This window comes from Pezoporus occidentalis, unplaced genomic scaffold (assembly GCF_034315485.1).
Source record: "Pezoporus occidentalis ecotype Australia unplaced genomic scaffold, CSIRO_AGI_Poc_V1 ctg104, whole genome shotgun sequence".
Taxonomy (NCBI): Eukaryota; Metazoa; Chordata; class Aves; order Psittaciformes; family Psittacidae; genus Pezoporus; species Pezoporus occidentalis.
Genome location: NW_026912822.1, coordinates 1,763,206 through 1,784,452, shown reverse-complemented (window position 1 = coordinate 1,784,452; position 21,247 = coordinate 1,763,206). Strand labels below are relative to the sequence as shown.

Below are 21,247 nucleotides of genomic sequence, written 5' to 3'. Positions count from 1 at the left end.
CAACTGCGCTGAAGTGCAAAAAGTTAACTTTAGGCAATTTCTTTCCAAGGTTTACAGAACATAAAATGTAACAGGAGCTATTCAAGGCCAAGACTATGTCACGGTCAGCATGGCCATTAGTCACTTCATTAAGTATAAAATTCAGTGTGTCAGCCTGGCAATACACAGAGGTGAAAATTCGTAAGAAGTGAAGTTAAAATATAAGGTAGGTTGCAGTTTGTGTGTATGTACATGTACAGAGAGGAAAGAAGCAGGAAGTCATTTCTAATGGTCAGGAAGGCCAGACTACCCAGAAATTACTGGGGACTAAGCAGACTCTTAATAGGACCCCATTTCTCAGCATCCATCTCCTAAAGAAATAAAGCAAAAGACAAGAGGAGTAGAGAGAAATGGTCATCTTTAGAAAGAAGTGTGGTCTAAAGCTGTAGTGCATATCCTTTCAAGCTGTGTGTTTTAGTAAGGAAAAGGGTTCCTTATTCAGAAAGTTGAGAGCTTTAAAAGGAATCCCCAGACCTTATTAGTGAATTAAAAAGATCCCCAACAAAATAATGAATATAAGGAGGGAGAAAGGGACAAGGTCCTAAAGATGATTCAAACAGGAGTTTAGAGTAAAACACTACAGAGTAACAAACTCTGTGTTCATGCACTAGACTTTTCCAAAAGAGACATGAATAGTAGAGGGCTGAGACAAATTTAGGATTTGAAGAGACACGGAAAGAAGGGATTAAAAACAACCAGCACCATCACCACACAGCGCCCAACCAGCCGTATCCAAACCTGTATATCTCGACTTGAAGGATTCAATGTAACTGGCAGCTTCATTTTCATCAATCCCCATCTGCTCGCCTAAAGATTTTGCTCCTATTCCATAGATGATTCCATAGCAAATCTGCCAGAGGATGGTGTGAAGAACCATAACCATATGGCGAGTCATGCAGAGAAAGCAAAGCCAAATCAAAACGTGATTCAATGGACAAGCGATTGGGAACAAGGGCAAGCATTCAAGAAGAGACACTACCTCTGAATGAAAGCCATTCACACTGGTTTTTTCCACCTTCATTCCCCAAAACCCAGACAGTTCCAGTTGAAACATACCAAGAGTGGGGGTACATACAAAGCAACTACTGACCAGTCAGGGCTGAACTCAAAATGAAAGCCATTCTGTAGTTAGTTCCTGATGTTTTGAACACTGAACCTTCCTGGTAAGAAAGCTGCTGTTGATTTTTATTCCTAAAATTCACCTGTTTTGCTTGTTGCCTGGTCCTGTCTCCAACAGCTTCAGGATCAATCATTTTCCATTCTGCTGCAATACTCTTAAAGACATCAGTACCACTGTTCAAGGCTTGAATGAGTCGACAGTCGCAAGACAAATGAGCAAGGATCCTCAGTTCAAGCTGAGAGTAATCAGCAGCCAAGATTAAGCCACCTGAAGGCAAGAAGTTAGCAGAAATTATTACATGAATTACTCAACACCATTCCAACCAACATAATACCAGCAAGCAAGACTGAAGTTATCCTTGCGCCTTCTGCTCTGACAGTTTTCCGCAGCCATGTCTATCAAAGTTTTGCTTGTTTTCCCAATGCCCAGGTATGCCTGCTTTCAATCTAGCCCTTCCATCTAGAATCCATCAAAACCACATAGACAAGTATCCATCCAGGTGTCTGTGTAAAAGTGTAGCACCTCGTCGGAATGACCGGCACAGGGATCAGACCAGCAGACTTGTGCTGAGGCAGGGCAGGCAACGTGAGAACTGACGTTTGGACAGGAAGGACACAGGTTGGGTATTGAGATCTATCTAAGCTCTCTTTTTAAACCCAGGTATTCTTAAAGAGGAAATGAAGGTGTGAACATTTGAATACCTTCCCCAACTGAAACTCTATCCTTTACACTCTTGTGAAAAAGTTTGAGGGCATGCTAACTACTGCATTAGTTTTCCAAGCAGGCTGTTCAATTAGATATATACTGTCATCAATTCTTAACTCTTCATTAGGCCTAGGATATTTCATTACCTATATCCTTAACAATTACAGAGCAGAATCTGGGCGGTACCTGGGAAGGGAACAAAAGCATGCCTCATGCTAACAGAAAATGGTATTCCTCTTTCTTTGGATCTGTCTTCAGCTTGAACCTGCAGGCCATTAGGTGCAATACTGGAACGCTTTCTGTATCTGTGGAGACAAAGAATGACTTCTTCACCAATTTCTAAAACATGTCAAGATGCATAATCGTTTTTGCTACAAAGAATCAGTGAAAACAAGTGAGACAGTAGCCTCTATTCCACTCTTGTGGACAATCCCTACCTATATATGACCGTGGCAGAACTGGATGGAGACCACATGTACACCTGAAGAGATCTACTGACTCCGAACAGATTTAGGGATAAATCTTTCTTGCACTATCAGAGCTTGGTCCAGAGATTTGATAATTCCACTTCAAAACAGGTAAGATGCAAGGCCCCAGACCTTCGATGAGTGCCTAATCCTAAAAATTCAACACCCCACCTCGAGTGCCAAGTCTTCTCTCAACATCATTCTCACATACCTAGCAGAGACAGAAAGATTCCTCCCTGACATCAACCTCATGACTGTTCACATGCATGTACAAACACACACCAGTAAGCCTGTAAAAGCAGAGCAGAAGTTGCAGAAGATATGCTCACCAAACTCTGCACATTTCCTCTCTACAGACTGAGTAAAAAGTTGCCCCGAAGCAACTTGATTTTCTTTAGCAGGAGGGAAAAAAAAGGTATCTCTGAGATTTCAGCAAAGCACAGAAAAAAGGCATTGTGCCTCCCCTTGTGCACTCACTTTTCTTCTTGTACCTCGTCATTCCAGGGACAGTGGGGATCAAGTTGATGAAAGATAGCACAAAGATCAGAGAAACAAATTATCACAAGAAACAAAGGTGAGGGACAACGTGTGGGAACTGTAGAGAACCACAGTGTCCAGCATAGGCTCCCAATTTAGTTGAATTACCATGATTTAATTTAGCCACACTCCTTTGGTCAGAAGCTTCTTACAAGAGGAAAGAGTAATAATAGTAGGATAAAAGACAGTTTGGACCGAAGTTTGGAAGGCCTATCAGACTTAGGCTGTACGGCAGCTTCTTTTGTGCCAGAAGTCCTTTCTGTGCCTTTTACAACTGCCCTTTTCCCTAACACTGTGGCTGCTTAATTAAGGAATGTAGTCCCAAGAGTCAGTCCGAGAAAAAGACCTCTCTCAATGCTCAGCAAGCACTCCATGCTTTTGATGGTGTGCTGCTCTTCAGAATCCACCTTACTCCCCAACCATCCTGCAAAGCTGCTGCAAGCCTTAGCACTGCTAGAGCAACATTTCTGCCACCGTGGCTAGGCCTGGTTCTTCTGAAGAGAGATGGACAAGGTCCTGCTACTCCTGAGTTCTCTTCCCATGATCTACTCAAGGCATGAGGATGTTAAACACGTGGAGGTAGGAAAAGAAAGAAGAGCCAAAAGCTTTTCACATTTCTCCTATCTTGCTATGGGAAAAAGATGGGAAGTCACTCAGGTGAGACGTGGGACAAGAACTTGAACAGAAAGAGAAACTAAAAGGACAGAAAACCACTACCAAGTCTGAAGCCCCAAAGCTCATAATCTAGCTGCTAAAAGATCCACCTTGATATTTCATCAGAAATTCTTTCCTCACAACTGTTTAGGCACTGGCATGTAATGCTGTCAAACCAGGGTGTTTGGTTAACAGACACCAGATTTAGGTATCTCTTTCTGATAACCTGATAGCTTTTGCAGGATCATTAATACAAATCAAATTATTAACAAAGAATGAAAAATAGATTTACCAATGCTCCCTTACACAGGGGGCTGCACAACATAAAAGAGAGAAATTTTCTTCTGCTCCTTCCACAATATCCTATCCTCTTTCAGATTAGCTCTTAAGAAAGTCAAAACAGACCCTAACGTCAGTTTAGTTCCTTTTCAGACTCAGGGTTCCACCCAACTATTGGAAGCATAATGCTAATCTCACTGTAGGATTTCATGAAGGACCTCAAAAAGCAAGTGGCTGCATGGTGCCACATGCTGTTAGCATTATTAGGTATTCCATGTATCACTGAGTTTTAGGTATTTATTCCTCTGAACCTGTAAGAGAAACACTGAGGAACAAGTCACACTGACACGACAGCAGCCACAGGTGAAATCACAACAGAGGAATTTGACAATCACAGTAAGATCAGAAGAGCAGGCAGAAGCTTTGCCAAGATCCTCCTACCTGGCCCCAGAAACAGCACAAGAATTAACATTCCCATGGGTTCGGGAAGGTGGGCTTTCTTCAACCACAGTTGGCATTTCAATCTCAAAATCTCTTGGCACGTTCTGGATATTTGGCTCTGTGAAGGTTATTCGACCTGAGAAAGAAGACAAGGCAGAACTAAGTAAGGGTCCAAAAGGAGTCTCTCTAACTTAACACAGCTGAACACACATCTGCATCTCCAAAAACCAAGGGGCAGGAGGGCAGGACAGGACATGACCGCTGAGAAAACTGAAGGCAAAACAATGTGGACTGAATGGGCTTGAGATGGTTCCCCTGCAGCATTTCTGTAGCACTGATAAGAAACTCCCAAATCCAGAAGATCTTCTGGGGTCAGAGATTTACATGCTAATATAGGCAAGAAATTAATAATCCTGCTCAGTGAACACAAAAGCTATTTTAACACACCTACGCTTTCAAATTCACGTCAAATACTATTTCAGTATTTTCATTTGGTTTAAGTAGAGCAGGCTTGATTTTCCATCTTTTCCCATCAGAAAGCTGCCCCCCCACACACACACACACAAAAGAAAAATCATTAAGAAGTAAGGATTATGCACACTTTTCTTTACCTGTAGCTGTGTGAGTCTGTGACACTGGATATATCCTTTCCATTCCTAATGCAGAATTCAAACGCTTTTCCCTCTGTAGTGGGAACACCACTTTAGTAATGGCATTGTTGATCCTCCTCCATTCCAGTATCAGCCCTGGTAATGGGTGAAGTTTCTTTAATTTCTCCAAGACATCCTTGTGGGGAGAAAAGGGCACAACTATAATCAACTGCCTTTAAAGCTTGGTTTAGAAAGGTTCTGCAGGAAAAAGCGACTCCTTCACCCACAGTGAGCTTCGAGTGTCACTACCTTAAACTGAGATGGATATCCCCTGCGGTTATGCCACCTACACCTGGGCAATCAAAGCACCATGAGACACAGCTGCAGGTTGTTTACACAGTCACTTCCCTTCGGACTTTTGCATCCTCATCACCCCTTTGAGTCTGCACCAACCAATAAATCATGTGAAATGATCAAATAAAGCATCACTTGCCATAGGTCCCCTACATTGTCTCCTCTTGTCCAGCGTTAATGCTTCTCCTCCAGCTTCTTCTGTATTTTTCTCCCTGCTCTCTCCTATCCGTACACCAGGAACATATAAAATGAAGCCCTTGACCATGCTCCTTGAAAGACAAAGCTGATCACTAGCAATCAAATCCTTTCAGTTCGATCAGAATATGAAGGGACTAATGAGGATTTCAAAAGGCAGTGGCACACCAACACCTTAAAATAACGCTGTTTTTGTGTGCAGCAGGCAGCTCACCCCTCCATATCACCAAAGAAGGAAATCCTCACTTTGCTTCTTGCTGTCTGCTCTGCCACCACCACTGCACTCACTTCATCACTGCCACTTGAGTTTCAGAAATCAATACTTCTCTTCCAAGCACTGACTACACTGAACAAGGGGAAACTAAGAAAACAACACAGATTAATGAGTCCTGAAAACAGGGAGCACATATATCTGCTAATATCACTTGTCTGGCAAGAGAACTCATTAGCTCGCAGCAATTGGTATTAATGCAACTCCACAATATTTATCAACTAGCAAGTATGTCAAGAGCCTTCACATATATACAAGCTTTTGATATACTAAATTTGTTAAGCCATCAGATCAGCCATTTCAAAGCACATCAGATCAGCCATCTCTAAAGCACAAGATACAGATATGGTTGTACCAGGCAGTGAAAATACTGGATTTATCACCATGGTATTTAAGTATCTTTCAAGCTGATGTTGAAAAATTCTTCTCCTATTGGCTTTACAAAATTATTGTGCTATTTTGGTCTTACATGTGGTTTGGGAAATCAAATTCTGCCCGATTCATTCTTATTGATGCCTGCTATTTATAGTCATGTCCTCACTACGCTAAGGCTTTAGGAGAGTAGGAGGAGCTAATGGCCGCTAACAGAGAAGGTAGAATCCAATTTGAATTTCCAGTGGTAACTGGAGAAGCAAAAGGCACGTAAAACGTATTTTCATTTAAGTCAGCATACCCAACTCTGACAGATCCAAGCAGCAAATGTGTGAAGCAAGAGGGAGTTATTTGTACAGACCGGAACCCAGCTTTACTGTACCTTGGTTGTACTCAACTGCTTGCTTAACCTAAGCCTGTTTCCCTTAGCAGTTGTTCTTCTGGTGTAACCCAGAGTTTTCTTGTTCCCTTGAACCTTCACATCTCCATTCTGTGGCAACTTCAGCTCCAGGAACAAAACCTGGAAAATGTCAGCATTTCCTTTCAGTTTCTGCATGCAACACGCAGGAGAACACAAAAACCAACCAAGCATTGAAATGACAAACACTTGTTCCAACCACAGGACAGGATGAACTCTTCAGGTAATTAAAAAGCTAATGAAGGATCTCTGCCTTCACCACCATTCCTTCTCATTTTAATTAACTACAAAATGGAATCTAAAACTCTCATTTTCTGAACGCTTTGAGGTATGCTTTCAGAAAAGGTAATTACCTCCATCCAAGAAGTAAGGTTACTGCTGACAGGCAGCTGTAATCAAATGTGATGTAAGATGACTGAAAGTGGGAAGAACATTGGTGAAAAAAAGAAGTGTTAGTAGGGAGCAGGCTTCAGAGCCACGGGAATGGCACAGGAGGAGGTGGGCATAAATATAGAATAGCCGGAATATTAATTTTCCTAAAACACTGCCAAGAACTGGAAAATGAAGTATCTGCTCACTTAGTGACAGACAGAACATGGGTCTTCGTTTTGCATTTATGTAGCATTACACACTATTTAGCAGCTATTGTGTTGCATTTCACAGCTGGCAGAAAGGAACAGAAGCGGCAGAAAGATTTTATCTTCCTCATTTATAGAGCACGACATTTGTACTGACACAAAATTAGAAGGGTAAAGCTCTACTAACCTACACAAGATACTTTACATGGTTCCGCATGGGAAACAAGCTTCTGTAGTTCAGAGAACAGCACATCTGAGAAAACTTTCCTTTCCTTTCCCTTCCCCATGAGGAGGAGTGAAATTGGAGGCAAGCGTTATCGCAGGAGTTCCAACTCGCACTCCTGTCACCCAGCAAAACTGCATTTGCAAAAAGGGAGAATTATTTCTGTAGAACTTCTTTTAGTGGGGGCTGCTTGCACATTTTGACTACTTCCATATGAAGTATAGTCCCTCAGCAAGCAATTAGTATACAGACAAGAAAGAAATGGGAGGAAAAGCATGCACAGCGATTAGAATCTATTCCTACGGTTCCATGCAACGTACATTAATAAATATATATTAAAGTCCTTCAGGAATAAATGCCTTGCTAATTTACACAGAAAACTTTGTTAGGCTTTAAAAGAAATCAGTTCTATACCAGTTCTTAAAATCAAACAGTACTTGATTCAGTTAAAGCAGTCTTTCCTCCTCTTTCATGCCTGTGTAGGGACCAGGGTAATATGCAGCTTATTCAGTACCATTCTCAGACTCGAACTACATGACATCACATCTCATGTGGAGAGCACTGGTATTGCAAAAAAACCTTCTCTAGTCCCGCACCATTCACCAAAAATATTTCAAACGGCATTTAACTGGCAGCTCATCGGAGAAGCACTATGAGAAGCCAAGGTCCTCTCTAACATGCTTATTTCCACTCGGTTTTGATTTCCAACATGCTTACTTCCACGTCAGAATGATCAGTACCAAGCAGGAGACACAGAGCATCTTGCAAGCTCATCATGAGCGTACAGACAAATCAGCTCTGAGCAGCATTCAGTTTGCATTTTGTCTTTTCCCCATATGCAGTCTCCTCAAGAACGCTTTTTTCTGACCCTCTTGGGGGCAAAAGTTCTCCCTCTCCTGCCCTAACCCCTACATACCTCTGCAATGTCATCAGGGCTGGTCAAGGAGAAGCTGTGGCCTGCCAGCTGATACGCCTTGGTCTCAAGCTCACTCAGTTTAGCTTGCATGACTTGTTTCTGGGTTTCATATGCCGTTGTGCTAAAGCCGATGCCATTCAGCTCCAGCAGAGCCAAGCAGTAATGGGAGGGCATCTCCACTTTAGAAAATATATCTGTAGTAAGTAAAAATGCCAAGAAAAGCTTTTATAACCACAAAACCAGATCAACTGCAGATAACAGATTCAGTAAAAAACCCCAGAACTGGGGAATCCTCAGGTTTTTACATCCTGAATGTCCTGACACACTGAAATCTTTCAATATAGATTTAAATACTTTTGTTTCTGAACTATTTCATAGTAAGAAATATTTCATAATAAGTATTCCAGAACTTTGTAGCACAAAAATATTTATGGGAATAACAGCTTTTTTTTTTTTTCCCCCTAAGAAATACACATCTCTTTGTACTATCAACATCTTATAAACCACAGACATGCTTAATTTAAAGCTTTCCAACTTGACACACCTCAGAGCAGCTTCCAGTATCTGAAGGGGGCCTACAAGGAAGCTGGAGAGGGACTCTTCATCAGGGACTGCAGAGATAGGACAAGGGGTGATGGGTTCAAACTGAAACAGTGGAAGTTCAGGTTGGATATAAGGAAGAAGTTCTTTACTGTGAGGGAGGTGAGGCACTGGCACAGGTTGCCCAAAGAAGTGGTAAATCACTGGCAGTGTTCAAGACCAGGCTGGACGGAGCCTTAGGTGACATGGTCTAGTGTGTGGAGTCCCTTCCCATGGCAGGGGGTTGGGACTGGATGATCTTGAGGTCCTTTCCAACCCTGACTATTCTATGATCTATGATTCATTCCACCACCCACATCTTTTAAAAATGTTCTAAGGTTTAATTGTCGTCATCAGAAATGATGTGGTAAACTTGCAAGGCTTCAGTAAGACTGGACCCTCATCTTAGGCTTTGGATATAACTTAGGGGAAACAATCACAAAGCCCACCAGTAGTTATGTGCTTTTGGCAGTTCTTTTTGCTTGTTTTTAAACAGAGACAAGCACTCAGCAAATCTTAGTGTAAACACACTGGATCGTTCACTATAGGAATCAGAAGTTCCATGGATGCAACACCTACATGGCAAACAATGCTATGTGGGCAGGCAAGAAGCAAGAAACTCCTTCAGAAAACATCTGAGGATTTTAGGAATTGTTTGTGACAAGGAAATGCAAAAAGTTTAGAAAATTTTCATGAGAAACCATAGACAGACCCACAAGTCCCCTCAGAATGGCCAGAGGACTCACCTGGGACATAGAGATCAGCTTGATTCAGAGACTTAGAGTAAGACTCTGCAACTGATTTAACCAATGGAACTGGTGGATATTTGGGATGTAAAAAACTTCTTTTAATATAAAATTCAAGTTTAGGGTTTTTTTTTTTTGACAAAACAGATGTACTTCCAAGGGAAGCTCCCTCTTTTCTCTTAACAAATGAACAGTTTGCCACAGAATACACTTAGAGAAGAACTTCCAAATCTCCTCTCTTCACTGATCATTCAGTCTGTCATAGGACAGCTACCTTTACCCTCCATCTTTGCCCCCAAGTGGAGTTGCTCTCTTTACCTGTCAGATTTTCCTTCTGTAATTCATTATGGAGCTGGTTCATGACATTGAAGCAAAGCACAGACTCTATCGCTGCTCTGTACCGCCCAGAATGGTCTCCGCTGGCATTGAGCCCCAGGCTCTGCACCCCTTGGCCGGTGCCCACCCCTTCCAGTAGGGGTAGCTCGCTGGGGAGAAAGTTGGTCACCATGTTGTGGAGTGTACGTTCCTTAGAGCCACAATCAAGCAGCCAACACGCAACCTTAAGAAGGGAGACCTCCATGAGACCTTTTTTCCATTTTGGTCATCACACCAATTTTAACTGTTTAAGTGCAGGTTAATATAAGGTCAAAGTGGAGGTTATTTTGTCTTCATTTGGCAGGCAGACTGGCACAACTTGTGGAAAATTTACATGATTTCAGATAAAACCTTCAAGAGGGCATAAGTCACTGAAAAGCTTCATTCTCACCCAGAGTTGAAAACCTTATCCCCTGTCAACTAAACACATCTAGAAGTGTTGCCCTGAGGCTTTTTTCACTTATTCAAACCTAACACAAAGGGGATTAGATGCGAAAATCAGAAGCAAAAAGATGTTTAATCTGAAAACTGACTTTGTAAAAATCAGAACTTGCTCTTGATCTAGAATATTAGTCAAGCTGAGCTCTCCTATGTTTTACACATCAGCACTAGTACCAAGAATTCTATAAGGCAAATTTTATTCACAGTAAGCCTCATACCTCCCACTGTCTTCAAAGCTATTTCACTCACAGCTATATCTCAGTATCTTGTGTCAAAATAGGACAAACATAGGTTTCTGCATTGTCTCTACCATGCAAGCAGAAGGTAAAAACCATATGTATACATATAGGGTGCCAGGAGGGATGAGTATGTACATACTCATTGCATCACTAAAATGACCAAATATGAATATGACTTCATTTAATACAAGAAACGGTGCAGAGAAAGGCACAACTTTTACTGATCCTTAAATATATCCTAAAATAAAAATATGTCAGTATGAAAAGCTAAGTTTGTTCTTGTGTTGAATACCTTAGCTACTTACCTGCAGATTTTAATACTGACATTCTGCTATCCAGCCCAAGTGGGATACAAGCTCTTAAAATCAACGCTAGAAAATTCGATGCATGTAGAGCGTTTCCTAACAAGGACAAGAAGGTGCTTTTACCTCTTTCTAGTGTTTCTTCTGAGCTACAAATGGTAACCAAACCTTTTGAAATTACATGTATACTTTGTTTTGAGAAAATAGTGGTAGCAAGGTGGTCCATACTCATAGTGGGCAAATCTTTGCTTACAAAGTCTTCTGCTGTTATAATCAATAACCTGACCAGAAGCTCTTCTGCCATTTCAGTCCCAGGCTTCTTATTGCAGCAAAAGAAGAGGTTAGCCCTGTCCACTGGTACATGGGAAAGAGTTAACTTCATCCTCCCCGCACAAGCAATCAGGTGTAAAAGATGAATGTGTTAACCTATCACTGAACCTGCCCTGTTTCTCCTGCTGGCACCATGAATACAAATAGCAGAAGTCTTCTCTAAATACTGTTATAGATTTCCCACTGGAAGAAAATGTCACTAAACCTCTTGAGAGGTGTGAATATTCAAATCACAATGACAGAAGGAACAATACCAGAAGGTATTCCTATCTTTCCTCTTGTGTATTTAAACTAGTAGTTTTACCCAAGCTAAATTTCTTAATCCTGCAAACCTTTGGATCCTCAAAGCTTCCTTCCAAGGAGATGCCACAAGCCATCAGCAGAGTCTTGTAGTGTTGAATAAAGTTATACATCACAAGTGAGCGCTCCTGCTGGGGCTTCTTCTGCAGGTACAGCTGCAGTTGATACAGTCTCTCTGTTACAGACAGGTTTTTGTCCAGAGGTGGTGGTGCCAAACTCATGCTGATTTCTAAGGCAGGAAATACAAACAAAAGTCCTTTTTTTACCCACTGCATGATAAGAAAGGCAAGAGAAAAATCTTGAATGCAATCACCTAAAGCACAAAACCTACAGTTGGACTGTGAACACATAACAATAAATCTATATGGATATTACATATTTTATCAAACCAGACAAGGCTCTGAAAATAATATGCTGTGTCTGTACTACCAAACATGAGGCCGCATAGCACAGACTGGGTTATAAACCAGCATCCTAGTGTCGCATTTCTTCTGGAGAGAAAAAAAATGGAAGAGGCTGAAAGAGAAAAGCATGTAAGCTAAAAAGGGGAGTAACATTTTAGCCATATGCATGCTCAGCAGTCCAGTGCTTGAGCCAGTTACCTGGCCTTACATGGCAGCATGGATGCTTCCACAACAGCATGTTGAAGGGCGTTCAAAGCTTAAGATTGCTGAATAATCTGGCTAAATTACTTCATCACACAACTGAGCTGCACTTGGGACACTCAAAACAATTCCAAGAACCTAGCTACTGAAGGTACTTTCCTGAACTGCAGTGTCAGGTAACACAGTGTAGCCTGACCACCCACTTACCAGTCTGGTCTTCTACCTGCTGCAAAGAGATATAGTAGGCATCTTTTCCACCCCAACATACTGCCAGTCCAACTACCAGGATGTCTTCAGAGCCTTGGACAGGAAATCCATCATCTTTAACTTGCATCCGCTGAGGAGAACTTGCTAAAGAAATCATTTTAAAGTTACAATTATTAAATGGCATCCATAAATACAGAAGAGATTGGATCCGGAATAACACACAGTTAAGGCTAAATTTCTTATTTTCATTTTCATGTATAGGGAGAAAAATCCGTGTTTCTTTTGGGGGAAAAAACATCACAGAACCAAACCAATTTAGAATAGCAAAACTTTCTCTTAACAGAAACAACCACTCAGAGAGCATTCCTGCAAAACTCCAGCCTTTCCTGGCAATCTCTTCAAGAGCTGAAACAGAAATATATTCCCTCCTTCTACTCTGAAGGACATTTCTCATTGTTCTGTCAGGTAAGGAACACTGTTGTTGTTGTTATGGCAATATGACAGAGAAGAATCTAACTCTGCTTAATCTCGTCATTTTAAAGGAAGAGTGTTTCTATAAAGCAGCAGCAGCAGCAAACTGCAGCATATGAATACTCCTGTGGAAAAACTGAAACAATACTGTAAGAACCCAGAGACTGATGTGAATTTCACACATGCACATTGAACCTCGGTTAAGAGGCAATCCCACAAGTAACTCCGTGGAGACTCTGAGCAATCTGTACAGTTTACTGCTGGATATATTATTCATTTTAAAAGATCCTAAGATCGTTTCTGACATGGATAAAGGGACTGCACAAGCCAGACACAATGAAACGTTAATGTTTAGATGCTCTCACATACAAACAAGCTGCTAACACTTCATTACTATTAACCAAAGACCTACTAATGAAATGCTTGACCCTAATTCTCCTTCCTCTGCTAAGACTCAGCTGGCAATATCCAATTAATATCAGTAATTGTGATCCTTTTTTTTGCAGTCCCCTTCCTTCTCCACTCCTGCTTTCAGCTGCAGATGCCACCCTGCTGTTCACAGAATAATACCCTGAACACGGAACTGACCTTGCCTGAATTTACCACCAATCGTTGATTTGGGGGACAAAAGACATTTTGTCCTTTCACATGCCACTGAGATGGAGAATCTGCTCTTCTCCTTCCATTCTGCAATAAAAGTCTGGAAAAGTTCTTTGTCGCTTGCTACATCAATGATAGTGAAACTTTCAGCACTTAGGGGAACAAGTGGAAAAACATCCTGAGAGAGCTGCAGTGAAAAGCCTTGGTCTATAGTGGAATCATCTTTTATCTCATCAGTCTCAATTGAGTCTACGCTTCCAAGATTGACCTGGAGTGTTTTAACCTGCTGCTCTGCATTGTCCTTGCTATTCTGCAGCGGCTGAATCAGCTGCCCTTCATCCATGCAGGTGACTCGTCTCTTCCTTGCAGATGTCACAGGGAGAGAAAAAGAACTCATCCAAAAAAGTTCTTTGCAGGGTGCTGGAGGAATAAACCCATTGTTACTGCCTGGTGGAGGACAGGATGTTCTGTTGTTTCCTCTCAATGGAAGTGTTATGCAGTCTGTTTTCTGAAGACCCAAGTTTTCTCTTTCATTTTCTTTAACTTTGACAGAGCTTTCCAAGCGCTGGCAAGTGGGCACAGGCTCTGGCTGACAACAGCCAGATTCTAAACCTGGATCTTGCTCTTGATTAACAACAGGAGCAATTAACTTTCCTTTCAAACAGGAGCTTACTGAAAGCAGTTCAGTGCCTGAGGCACTAGGCCATTTGTCTAATACATCCTGCAATCCTGGGCTTAGTTCAAATGAGTGGTCAGTCCACACTGCTGGATGGGTTTTCTTGTCTACAGTTTGATGGCTTCTCTGGAGCTTCTCACTTTGATCTCCTACTAAAGCCTTTGGACAAGGGTTACTGTTAGAAATCACTGGGTTTCTTAATCCTGACTGACTGGGAAACATAGAAGGAAGATCTCCCAGAAAAGATGGGGAGTTTGCATGATCTAAAACTTCAGCTATTATATCAGAGAATGCTGGAGACACACTGGTAGGCTGCACAGGATCCTCATGCTCTTTCTGATTGCCACTGACATCAAATTTATTCTGAAGAGGCTTTAGGTTCTGCAAAAGACCATCTGGAGGAAGCAAAGCCTCTTGCTTCTCCACAGGGTCCTTTTTGTCAGCTTCCGTGATGTGAGCAGCTGGAAGGTCATTGACATTACCAAAGCTATCATCAAACAGCAAGCTATCACTCATATTCAGGCTTGTTTCAGGGACAGGGTGGCATTCTACTTGTACAGCGTGCTCCCTACCAAAAGGGGAGGTTGCTTTATTAAGGTCTTTAGACACACTCTCTCCTTTCGCTGACTTTTGGGTCTGGAAATCTTGCAGAAAGCTGTGTAGCTGAGAGTCGGTCACTGAGAAATCACTTCCTAAATGGAAACGTGCAGATTCTGCTTCCTTCACTATGGGCTGTAAAGTAAGGCCCCTAGACTCCAACGATTTATTACTGCAGGGCTGAGATGTGGTTTTTGTAATATTATTTGTTGTGATAAGACTCGATAAGCCCAGTTTCCTAAGTGTTGCAGCCAGCTTTTCATCAGGAGCATTATCAGTCCGTGAAGTGCTCAGTTTCTTGGGGATTTCCTGCTGTGGCACTGCGGCCAGCTCTGAACCTTGTATTCCCTGCTGTCCTGTGATTCCAGCTGCTCCCTCCTGTTTTATTAGCATCTCAGTTTGAGTGTCCAACTGGAAGCTATCTTCAAAGTCTCTACAGTCAGAAAACAGATGAGAGAATGGACCATTACGAACTTCACCTGCATTGCAAACACCTCTGGATTTAACTAGAGAGTCTTTAGGATGACTGTTGGCTTTCTGCAATGCTCCAGCTTGTGGCAATACTCCATTGGGTTTCTCATTCCCATTTTGGCCACCTTTCTGAATCTGAATATGGCAGGATTTGTCCTCAACAGGACAAAAATGCAGAGGCTTCTGTATCCTGCTGCCACAATGGACATGGCTGCTTCCAGAGCAGCTAGCAGTTACATTACCATGGACTGTGTCTAAAGCCATCTGCTGCTTACCCATCATCATCTCAGCACATCTTGCATCTGCTTGTATTTGACTCATTTCATTCTGCTTATCATCAGTATTGGTTTTCTGTGTCCTTGCACTGCCAGGTATTACCAGACTTCCTGCAGTATTATGTTTCTCCACATTAATGTGTGCAGTACCCTGCAATGTACCAGGTGCCTGCAAACACACTCTCCCCTTAGGCACACCTTCATTGGTGGTGGTAGGCTCTGGAAATAACTCTTTCATTTTATGTTTCCTCTCAAGGTTCATTTCCCCCGTCTGTACAGAATTTGAGACTTGATGACCTCCAGACCCTGTTTCCATAAGCTTCTTACTATTTTGGTCTGAAAAATGATTATCTGTTTTAATGGTGGGGTGGAAAGCAGGTGGCTTTGGTATGTCTATGCTAAGTGTATTTGAATCTTCAAGAAGTGACCTCTGCAGTTTTGAAGCAGTATTTCTGTTCCTAACCCTGTTTAAATGCACGTCCATGCTTTTTAGCAATCTGGAGACTGAAGACTTTGTTCTCAATGCTGGTGTTTTTGCTTGTTCAGTAGGGAGTTCTGGAATTGCTCTCCCAGAATCCAGCTTGGGTTTGACCGGAGAAACTCTTCCTACATTTTCATTATCTCCACACCTATTTGGCCGTTTCCTAGCACTGCACACAATATCATCACTGCCTTCCTCTGCTCGAGCCTGTCTCCTGCCTGGGAGTTCACTCTCAAATCTAGAGTTTTCTGTACTACTGCTTAGTCGCCTTTTGTGCCCTTTTTTACTAAGGGATAAGTTTCCATTTTGAGAACTGAGGCCATTACAATGTTCAACTCCGCAGCCTTTCTTGTTTAACACCCTCGAAGACTCAGAAGACTGCTCTCCACTCGATCTATGTAGTCTGTCTTCCAGTTCTGGCTCACTGCTGATCACAGAAGATGTATCAGTCTCAAGAAAAGACTCCGGGTTCCATTGCACTCCCATCAGTGCCAAATCCTGCTGGAGAAGTCCCCTGGCTTCCTCCACAATGAGGGAAGCTGCTTCTCTTTCAGTTAAACCTTTCATTCCAGCCATCCAGATGCTGCGCACAGTCCGACGCTCCTCTGCTGATTCTTCATCTTCATCCACAGCCCTACGAACACTATGGGAAAGGTAACAGACAGATGTAAACATTTATGCATAAAATAAAAAACAACACAAGGAGATGGCACTATTCTCCCCAGTCCCCTTTCATTTAGTTTCACAGCTTCCTAGCTTCAGAGCAGCACTATATCCAAAATATAATGCACTTCAGTTTTCTATATGTGAATTGATACTGGTTAAAGATATTACTGCCTGTATACCCCAGAAGCATTCCCAGGTTTCCGTGCCCAAGTGTGTACCCCAGATGAGTCCCACCTCCCTCCTAGGAGAAGATTCACGGTCTGAATCAATCCTCCTTCATGCACTGTTTTCCAAAGCAAGGAAACTTCAGAAGCATGAACCAGACAAGTGTCATGGCACAGTCCAACAAGTACTTGATCAAGGAAGCTTGTCATTGCACCAACATGAAAACCACAAGAGAATCTCAAATGATATACAGTAATAAATCATCATCTCCTTTGATCATACGGTGGAGCCGCCTTTTAGAGGCAGTAAAAAGTCTTCAGAAAGCATTAACAATTCACCCAAGACTGAACAGTGCATTGAAAAGAGGAATAAGAAGAAAATTTAGGTCTCACAAACTTATGCTGCAAATAAAAGATGCTTCTATTAATTTCAAAATAACCATGGAATGACTGTGAGCAGTCACAGAGACCTACAAGTTATTTCTAACTAATGCTTGACACCAAGTACCAAAAGGTTGCCACATTATATTACAGGTTTCATCCAGTAATCTTTCACCTGACAAACCCCTTTACTTGACTTGCGTACTTTGTGACTTCTCACCTTTTAAATGGTACTGAATTCTTCAGAGCAGTTGCCACCTCATCAGGACTGGCTTTAGCAAGATCAGCCACAGTGACAAAACCAGCGTTGTAAAGCATCCTCGCACGCTGTGCATTCAGCAGAGACACTCGTACCAGGTCACAAAGCTCCCTGTGAACCCCAAAAGTGAGGCGGCTCTGGAACTGAGAGAGCAACAGCTCCATGTTGTGCCAGCCCAGTCGATTACAGAAAACGGTTACCATTCCTGGAACACAGAATTACAGCAATGCCTTAACTCCAGCTCCAGCTCTACCAAGCTGAATCCATTTTTCCCCCTCATCTGATCTACATTCACTTCCCATTACTTACAGAAACTAACTCATGTTCATTTTTAACTATGACTAGGAGCTGGTCTTGCAGAACTCAATCTCATAGCAGCCTTCCAGTATCTGAAGGGGGGCTATAGGGATGCTGGGGATGGGCTATTCATTAGGGACTGTAGTGACAGGACAAGGGGTAACAGGTTTAAACTTAAACAGGGGAAGTTTAGATTGGATATAAGGAAGAAATTCTTTACTGTTAGGGTGGTGAGGCACTGGAATGGGTTCCCCAGGGAAGCTGTGAATGCTCCATCCCTGGCAGTGTTCAAGAGCAGGTTGGACATGGTGACATGTTTAGTGGGAGGTGTCCCTGCCCATGGCAGGGGGGTTGAAACTAGATGATCTTAAGGTCCTTTCCAACCCCAACTATTCTATGATTCTAATCAAGAATTAACTAGTTTATCAGTGAGGCATAGATTCTGAATGACACTGCTTTTTCAAAGATGCTGATCTTGAAAGTGTGAAGCACATACATATCCTGTAACAGGAGTCCGAGGAATCACACACTGAAGAAGACAGAAAAAGCAGTGATGAGAGGCACTAAGAGAAGCCACAGATCTTTGAGGAAAGCCAGCACTGATGTCCATAAGAGCAGAACTTGGCCTGTAGATCTTGGCCTTCAGTTACTGAGAGCATCACAGGCGGTAGCAAAGCCTGTGATAAAGGTTACGACTGCAGGTCCCAGCAGATGGAAGGTGTTAAAGAGCAGAGCAAAGACAGTTTCTTACTCACACATTCCATCTTCAGAATATGAAAATAAGGGAAAGACACACATTTCTGACTACTTTTACAGTGATTATAGAATACAACTTTTATCATCTCTTAACTATATGTCATGTCAATAGTTCATTTTACTTCCAAAATTACTTTTGTGAAAATTATGAATACTGGGAATAGAGAATTATGAAACTGCTACAACAAAAAGTTATTTCTACTACCAGAATTAATTTGAACAACTCTGCATCACTTGGTGTGACCTTTTCATTCTGGGGCTTTGACTCATGCTCAACCCACATACAAGGTTTTGCAAATCAAGCTAAAAATGTCTTAAAAATTGAAGACCCACTTATGGAGTAATAGAGGACTTAGGCATGTCTCATCCACATGGTGGGCTGTTACTTTTACTGCTACTCAGCCCTCTTAAGGAAATGAAGTTCAAGGTGACAGCTATCTGTCTTCTTGTTATATGGTGATAAATGACCCAGAAACTACTCACACTGTTTTCAAAACTACAAACTTACACTTTCTGGCCAATTAACATTGCAAACAGGAGAAAGGCATGTTAAGTCTTGGAGACTCCAAACTTTACCCATATTGAAAGGTACTCTTTCCTGATAGAGTAAAGCTTCAGGATGGACTTGTACTTATTTTCCACACTTAGTATTGAACAAACCAAATTCTTGCACAGCACACAGATGGCTTCCACAGACCTCAGCATGCTACAGCACTGCTTGATTCCACTCAGCTGGCCCCCTTCCCACAGCACGCTCTGTGGTTCCATCTCAAAGCAGGGGCAACCGCAGATGAAGCTATCAAGCTGGAAGTGGTCTTACAAGACTGCTTGTTGTTAGTACCACACTATGACAATCCTATCTGAAAGGAAAGAAAACAGACTAGCCTATGACTGCTGGAGTATTTTGCCCTGACAACTCACCTGCATAGGTGGCAGCAGATTGCTGCAAAGATTGAAGCTGACCACGACTGCAGCCGTATTTCTTTGTCATATCCTTCAAAGGAACCTCACTGATTAAATCCAGAAGGGCAAGACTGGTGAAAAACCTGCAGTAGTAGTACACATGGACATAAAATCATCAACAAGTGCACATTAGTGTACATGGCAAAATGTACCATGACAGCATAGGGCAGAATGGTACTAATAGCATAGCACACAAAAGAAACAAAGAAGGTGGCTTCCAAGAATATCAGCACAAACATCTTATGCCAGCAGTGTTCTCAGTCCAGAGCAGACCAGATCCAGTCTCTCTGAGCTATCAGCTCCCTCAGCAAGAGAGCCAGATCCTGGAAACAGATACAAAGCCTGTTCACTCCACATGTTATAGCCTCTAATCTTCACACATTCACACCGATCTGTGGTTACCTTTTGTGGATGGCCATTTGTCTATGCTGTTTCTCTGTTCTAGCGATGATTTTGCCCTTTACAGAGCGAGCCAGAAAACCTTCTTCAATCCCCACCAGCTCAGCCACACATTTCATTGAGGCAGGCAGCTTCTCCCATAAACAGAAAAACTGGTACCAATCAATTGCGGTCCACTCCTCATACACTGGGGTGACCTAAAGAAAGGAAGACAATGCAAAAACATATTTCAGAGAGACAAACAGAACAGAGCTCTGGGTAAACAAAAATACAGCCTAGGGAATGTGGTTGGAGCATCCTACACACTACTCAGAGGCACTGAGTCATAACCGTGTACCCTGAAGAAAGCAAAAGCTCTTCTAACCTAGTTTTTTCGTATTTGTACTGAGGAGATCTGACTCATATGGGTACTCTAATGATCAAACAATCTGGAATCTTGGTCAGATTGCTCCCTACATCCAAGCCACTACAAGATGGTTAAGTTCCATCTTTATTTTCCTTTAACAAAACTAAGCCTTATGCTGTTTGTAACAAAACTGACAGCTAGGTATTAAACCCAGTAGCAACCACATTAACCACTGCCACAGCATCTGACAAAGCCAGAGGGATCATAGCCTTCACCAGAACTTGCTGACGCTTTCATTCACCTGGAGTACAAGAAAACTCAGCTTTGATTAACACTAAGAAAAAAGCCACCCAGAGCATTCAAACACTTTTAGACAGAAAAGCAATTCTGTTATAGCTCAGTCAGCACAGAGTCAGTGTCAGTAAGAGGAGACAAAATGTCTTCATATCTGTATCGATATACTGCAAGATTAATGAGTCTGAAACAACTAATAGTTCTTGGGGAATATTTAACATAACACAGAGTACCAGATGTCTACATAGTTGTAAATCATCCATGTCCCTTCATCTGCTGATAAGAACAAACGCTGTTAAGGTTGCGGATTGTCTCTTGTTGTTTGCTGCTCTTTTTGCTGCAAGTTCTTCTTGACTAGCAAATACTTGCTTTAATCCACTTGCCTAAACTACAAGGTGCTGGAATTAAGTTTCCTATTTGTAACAAGTAGAAGATTCAAGCCTTAAAGAATTAAGAAGCATTATAGCAGATGTCCCTTTAGCCGATGTCCCTTAAATTCCCTTTAGCCTATAAGGAACAATTCTTTAAAAAATAAGGAAGAGCCATAAAAACCAATCAAACCTTCACCCTTGGAAATGAACAGATTTGCAAGAAAGTGTTTCAGGCTAGCTAATGGAGGAGAATCTCAAGAACATTCTGTTCAACAGTGTATTTGACTAAAAATAACATTAGACGTGCTGCATTAGACATGTAGTGAAAAAGTACAAGGTAGAAAACTCTATTGCCGTCACTGTCGTTGATTTATCAGCCTCATAAAGAGAATTCACTTTATACTTAAGGAGGCTAAAGACAACTATCAAGTTGTGGATGATGTCTGTATGATGGACCTCTGGCAGCCATGAATACTAAGATGTTCACTGAAACTCCA

At 42.0% G+C, this 21,247-nt stretch overlaps 1 protein-coding gene across 3 annotated transcripts in view; it reads right to left on the bottom strand.

Annotated features, from left to right (window-relative positions):
- Positions 1 to 21,247, bottom strand: part of POLQ (DNA polymerase theta) — a 54,482-nt gene that overhangs the window by 8,906 nt on the left and 24,329 nt on the right. For 2 of the 3 annotated variants that reach the window (XM_062618564.1, XM_062618574.1), the window contains 14 exons: positions 19,743 to 19,936; positions 19,299 to 19,423; positions 17,286 to 17,529; positions 13,343 to 16,497; positions 12,284 to 12,427; positions 11,504 to 11,700; positions 9,803 to 10,043; positions 8,160 to 8,353; positions 6,407 to 6,544; positions 4,854 to 5,028; positions 4,243 to 4,378; positions 2,051 to 2,169; positions 1,242 to 1,426; positions 778 to 889 (listed from right to left, as the gene is read on the bottom strand). In XM_062618564.1, the coding sequence (XP_062474548.1) occupies positions 778 to 889; positions 1,242 to 1,426; positions 2,051 to 2,169; positions 4,243 to 4,378; positions 4,854 to 5,028; positions 6,407 to 6,544; positions 8,160 to 8,353; positions 9,803 to 10,043; positions 11,504 to 11,700; positions 12,284 to 12,427; positions 13,343 to 16,497; positions 17,286 to 17,529; positions 19,299 to 19,423; positions 19,743 to 19,936 (5,359 nt within the window). Of the gene's footprint in view, positions 1 to 777; positions 890 to 1,241; positions 1,427 to 2,050; positions 2,170 to 4,242; positions 4,379 to 4,853; positions 5,029 to 5,048; positions 5,456 to 6,406; positions 6,545 to 8,159; positions 8,354 to 9,802; positions 10,044 to 11,503; positions 11,701 to 12,283; positions 12,428 to 13,342; positions 16,498 to 17,285; positions 17,530 to 19,298; positions 19,424 to 19,742; positions 19,937 to 21,247 lie in introns of those variants that run through there. The other variant, XM_062618584.1, reaches the window with a different exon arrangement.